At 43.4% G+C, this 6,000-nt stretch overlaps 1 protein-coding gene across 2 annotated transcripts in view; it reads right to left on the reverse strand.

The window, feature by feature from the left end:
* The window catches only part of ST6GALNAC3 (ST6 N-acetylgalactosaminide alpha-2,6-sialyltransferase 3), a 571,422-nt gene extending 566,262 nt beyond the window's left edge, over positions 1-5,160 (reverse strand). For both annotated transcript variants that reach the window (XM_003260221.3, XM_030825174.1), the window contains exon 1: positions 4,986-5,160. In XM_003260221.3, coding sequence (XP_003260269.1) covers positions 4,986-5,003 — 18 coding nt within the window. In that variant the 5' untranslated portion in view covers positions 5,004-5,160. The remainder of the gene's footprint in view (positions 1-4,985) is intronic.
* Positions 5,161-6,000: the final 840 nt, after the last annotated feature.

The raw sequence follows: 6,000 nt of genomic DNA on the forward strand, positions 1-6,000 counted from the left end.
TAGGAGTTGAACAAGGCAGAGGGAGTAAGGATGGAAAGTAAGGGGCAGAGTTGAGAGGTTTTCCTGAGACAGAACTGATGCACTGTAGAGAAGGATTAGATCTGGGGCAGGGGGAGGAAGAGGAAATGAGAAGATGCCAAGTTCAGAACTTGGTATCATCATTCATCTAATTACCTATCAATCAAGATAAATACATGAGGACAGGTCACTGGAGAAAAGGTAATTGTGGCTTAGTCACGCATCTATCGTATCAGCTAACTGCTTCATGTTCATAAGCCTCATCAACCTGGCAAAACCATAATCTTTTTGAAGGCAGAAATGATTCACAAGGATCTTGTGTCTACATGTCCACTCAATTTCCACTTCTGATACAAAAGTTAATATAATTCACCTATATTTTTTAAAAATGAAAGTGTACAAGACACTGTGCTGAAAATGTACCTGCTGACCAAAGGTAGAAATCATAAAAGAAAATACGGATGGGTTTTTTATTGCATAAAATTTTAAAGTATCTATAATTTATAAAAGAAGAAAGACAAACGACTAATACAAATTTAAAAGCTTAACTTCACTAATGATCAAATAAATACAAATTAAAGCAAAGAGTTTTCCTGTCTGTCAAATTTGAGAGACTTTTTAAACACCCCCATGAGATCTTCCCTGTAATCTGTCTCCTGGAGCTGCTGAAAACAGAGAATCTGACAAGGGCTCTGGGGCCCAAGAAGACATCAGAGCTGCTTGATGAAAGGAGACTGGTCCTAGGCCGGGCACGGTGGCTCATGCCTGTAATCCCAACACTTTGGGAGGCCAAGGCACACAGATCACTTGAGGCCAGGAGTTCAATACCAGCCTGGCCAACATGGTGAAACCCCGTCTCTACTAAAAATACAAAAAATTAGCCAGGCATAGGGGTGCATACCTGTAGTCCCAGCTATTTGGGAGGCTGAGAGATGAGAATTGCTTGAATCCAGCAGGCAGAGGTTGCAGCGAACCAAGATCACGCCACTGCACTCCAGCCTGGGCAAGAGAGTGAGAATCTGTCTCAAAAAAATAATAATAATAAAAAGACTTGTCCTTGAGTTGCTTCTTTATTCAATAGTAGAGCTACACAGGAGAGCTGCCTAACCAGCAGCATGGCAAGAAATGAACCTGCTAAGATTCAGAGTTTCTTTTTTCCCCCTGCAATATAACTAATACACAGATTATCTGGTTTAACCTTTAGAATAACCCATTGAGGAATGCACGATAATTCCCATTTTGGAAACTGAGGTAGTGAAATCAAGAAACTTGCTATTGCTCTATAATCAATAAGCAGTGGAGCCATAATTAAAACTCACATATTTCTTGCTTTAAAGTCCAGGCAATGTGAAGTCTGTATTCCAAAATTAAATGATTATGAGGTGATCGTCTTTCTGTTACGATAACTAGCCCTATGCATTGGCAGAATGCGCCCTCAGCACGCACGGCACCTTGAGGGGACAGTTCCATATCCCCTAAAAGACCAAAATTAGCTGCCACTGCATGGGGGTCTCTTCTTAGTGAGGGTCACTATTGTGTAGGCAATAATGATACTTTAATCAATATCTCTCTATCTCAGTTTTCTCATTTGTAAAAATGGATAGTAAAATCTACTATCGTAGAGAAGATTAAAGTCTTAACCCTCAGAATAAAGTTGGCACTGCCTCAAAAGTTATCTTTCTAAAACACAAGCTCCGTCATAGTAAATCCTATTTAGTCTTCAAAACACAACTCCAATATCATCAGTGGGAAGCCTGTTTGGACTACCCAATAACAGGGGTAATTGCTGTCTCCTTCCATGCTTCTATTATGCCCTCCACAGACCTATGTAGTTTTATTCTTCACATTGTAATCTAAGCACTCATTTACTTTTCTATCACCCTTACTAAACCATAAGCCATTTGAGAATGGTGTCAATGGTTTATGCATCTTGTGATGTAAAAGGAATCAGAACAGGCTACCCCCAAAATATATCACTTTGGCATACTGATTATTTTGAGCTAAAGGCAATTGAGAAAAAGCAGATACAGGAAGGGCTTTCTGACCTCCCCATTTCTACCTAAAAGCAAGGCATAAAATTTCCCATGAGAAATGTCCCTTCCCTGTGCCAGGAAGAGGAGAACATTCTTATGATCAAAGATGGAAAGTCAACACCAAAATAAATCTCTACTAAAAACACTCAACTATTTTCCATTAGTTTTCCCCATACATTTCCCACTTTCTCACAATCGACTGCCCCAGCCCAAAACCCCTTTTTCCTTTGTCTTGTTACATTTCCACAATTTACCCTTCTTTATTAAAATGCTTTATAAACTCTCAGGCCTCTCCCCTTCTTTGGGTCTTTATTTCTTATATAGGAAGCCCTCTGTGGTACACATAAAAACATTAACATCAAATAAAATGTGTATGTTTTTCCTCTGTTAATATGCCTTTTCTCAGTTTAGCTATCAGGACCAGGCACAGAAACTAAGAGGGCAAAGGAAAATGTTTCCTTTTCTACATATGCCAACACCAAGTCCAGAGTCAGCAAATGGCAGAAAATGTTTCATTAAAAAAAAAAAGTCCATAGTTTTATCCTCATGACAACCCTGTAATGCAATGGTATAATTCTACGAACACTTCAACATGGGAAAACTGAGGCTCCAGGCGGCAGCGGCTGTCTAAAATCATATGCAAGAAGCCAAGCTTGCACTGAACTCAGGTCTCTGGACTGAAACCTGTATTCTGCACTGCTCCATTTGTAGCTTTTCAAAGACAACAAAGAAAAAAGACCCAGCCCAGACTGTCTAGATCATGACCAGAGAAGGGGATTGCTCAAAGGTGCTCAAAGGTGGTTGGAACTGAATGGTATTAGGCCATCTTAAAAGTCATCAGCTGGGAAAGTACTGGAACAGCAGTAAAGTATACGAGGAAGGTTGACATATCTGGGTCTAAATCCAGGATCACTCTGTTATTAACCCTGTGTGGCCTTGGGCAAATCTCTTAAACTAGGGAGCCTCAGTTTTCTCATCTGTAAAATGGGATTTAAAACAATGATACTTATCCTTCAGGGTTTTATGTAAAGATTAAAGAATAAAAACCATTTTGTATTTTATAAAAAATAATAGTTATAAGAAACAGACTGAGGATATAGTAAGGATCAACCAAACTGCACTTATTATTATATGTTAGACGAAAAAATGGCACATGTTAAATGCCTATGCCACAAAGTATTTTTCATACCCTATCTTATTTCATTCCCACAGCAACCTTGTGAAGCTGGTGCCACTACTTTGATCTTATATTGAAGACACTAAGGCCCAGAGACATTTAAGTAACTTGTCCAACATCACAGACGTAGCAGTGGGCAGAGCCAGCGTCCAGACATATCTTTCTGAGTCTAAAGCCCAGATTAGTTTCAGTGGAGGGAAGATAAGGTGGACAGATATGTCCCAAATGTCTGAGAGCAGTGTGAAGTGCTAGAATAGAAAGATTGGACCAGATTCACGTGTAGTTTGGGATGTGCATTAAAGATGTTTACCACATGTATAGGACAAGGCAGGGGAGAAACCAAAACAGAAAAAGATGGCCAGCAATAAATATCATGCTCCTCAGTGTCCCTTTCAGCAAATAACACAATGAATAGTAAAGATGACTCATATTCATATTTCAGTCCTTGTGCTAAGAGCCTCCAGGTCAAATACCCCATATTGTAATACTGATGTATTATCTCTTCATGTCCTGGAAAATGTTCTGAAACACAAAGAGGAAGTTCAGAAAGCTCACAGGAAACTTCTGATCTCCTTTACGCAAAGAAAGGGAAACAAGTTCCACGAGGTTAGGCTCTTATTTTCATCATTAACACCAGGCACATTAGAAGACGATTCAGGTAACCAGAACAGCAGTAGATGACTTCATATCATCTTATAGAGAAATAAATGCTACTTCACAATAACACAACAACAACGAATTGTTTCCTGGTATTTTCCTTCGTCACACAGTTCCCCCAGGCTTGGACAACTAGGTCTTTGCATTCTCCAGTCAAGGCCCAGGAAACTTTCATGCTATGCATGTTTTTGATTCATGCATCCAGGTTACGTTCTTGCAGAAAGGTAGTGCAAAAAAAAAAAACCAAAAAAAACAAAAACAAAACAAAAAAAAACCGAGGGCAGGGGAGGGCCTCTACCAGTGGGATGGAAAGTTCTTTTTAAGTGAGGCCTTCACACCAAGTTCTCCCACCTGAGGCCACAAGTCTGTGAACCCAGAAAGATGCTCAGTTGAGGCTAAGAATCCGGTCTTGGAGAAAGAAAACTCAACAAAGAAGGGATAGCTGAGCGCACTCTGACAGGGTATAAAATCATTTTGTCTATTCAAATTTATGAGCATAAAGAGAGTGAGAGGTTCTCTACTAACATATACATCCTCGTGTGAACTTTTCCAAAGTAGAGCTAAGGGCAAACCGAGCTAGCAGATCTCATAGAAAACTCATTCCTAAGGGACTACCTGTAAACTCAGAAGTTTCTGTCTTCACATGATCAAAGGCACAGTACAGCCCACCTCCGCTCACTCTTCCCTCCATTTAAAGCGCTATGCCCCTTACCACCAGCAACTCACGCCTAGCCACTCCACCCCACCCTGTGGCCCCTGAAAGGCCTCAGGCTCCACAGAGCCGCGGGACCCGCGGGAACACCCCTCCTCTCCCTACCATCCCCATTATTCGGCACACAGCCCTGCTCTCCCCTGGAGCCAACAGTCTGCAGCTCCTTCAATGCAGGCGCGAGCAGGCAGGAATGGTGGGAAAAGAAGCTGTGCCAGCTGCATGTTTCAGAATCTCCCTCCATATGCATTTGCCAAAGGAACAAAAAGAAAATCAATGCCAGGAAAAGACAACTGAGATGAGGATGCGGTGGGACCGCGGCTGACTCCGTGCCTCAGAGCAGCAAGGGGCTGGCCAACCACGCGTCCGAGCCACAGATCCAAGTCGTTACCTTCAGGATGCAGGCCATGGCGCTCCGCCGGCCCTCCTGCCACCGAGCAGCGGGCGCGCCTGGGTCAGGGGCAGTCCCGGGGGCAGGCTGGAGACTGGTACCACGGCAGGACCGCTCCAGCCCACATTCCCGCAGATCCAAATAAGGGGACCGCGGTGTAAGCTGCGCCGCCACAGACCCCGCCCCCCGAGCCGCGGCCCCGCCCCCGTCCCCATCCACTGGCCCGCGGCCCGCGCGGCCCCGCCCCCCGGGTCACGTGCCGTCCCGGGCGCCGGCGCCGGCGGCCCCTCGGTGCCTGCTACTTCTTTCTCTTGTTTTCTTCTGTGAACCTTTCGCGGCTCGACGCGCGCAGAGTGCGCTCCGCAGCAGGCGGGGACCTGGGTCCCGCGGGGGGACAGAGAACGGCCTTTTCTTCTCGGTTCCGTCTGCTCTCACACATCAGAGAACTCCTTTTTACAGACGTTTCACACTTTGTCAAAGTTGAGTGGGTTTGGCATCGCCCTTCTGCAGACTTTGGGCACATCAAAGGGCTTTTCAAAAGCAGCAACGAAGTTCTTCCTGGGCTGTTCAAGGATTGAGAATTCACTCTGTGATGGGCTTATCTAAAATTAATAATTTACCACTAATAAGGGAGCACAAATATCAACGAAAGAAAGACGTCATGAACCTTACACTCTGTATGGTATATTTTGTGTGTGTGTACATATTTTACATATACATGTATGTGTGTATAATATATAGATTATTGCCTTTTCCTGGTACAAGCTTGTTTATGAAATTGTATATGCATAGTATACAGATCCAGGATGCACACATGTGTATATGGTATTATATATGTACATGTTGATTGTACAGTATATGTTTATAAACTGTGTATGTGTACACGACAGGACTTTGCTCTTCCCTGCTCCAAGCAAGAGCCGGCTAAGAGAAGCAGTTATTTCTACAAGGAGAGTAAACGCATTGCAGAAGGGAGACAGCATTCCGTGTACACACACAGATTTTTACCACTTGG

Source organism: Nomascus leucogenys, chromosome 12 (assembly GCF_006542625.1).
Source record: "Nomascus leucogenys isolate Asia chromosome 12, Asia_NLE_v1, whole genome shotgun sequence".
Classification (NCBI taxonomy): domain Eukaryota; kingdom Metazoa; phylum Chordata; class Mammalia; order Primates; family Hylobatidae; genus Nomascus; species Nomascus leucogenys.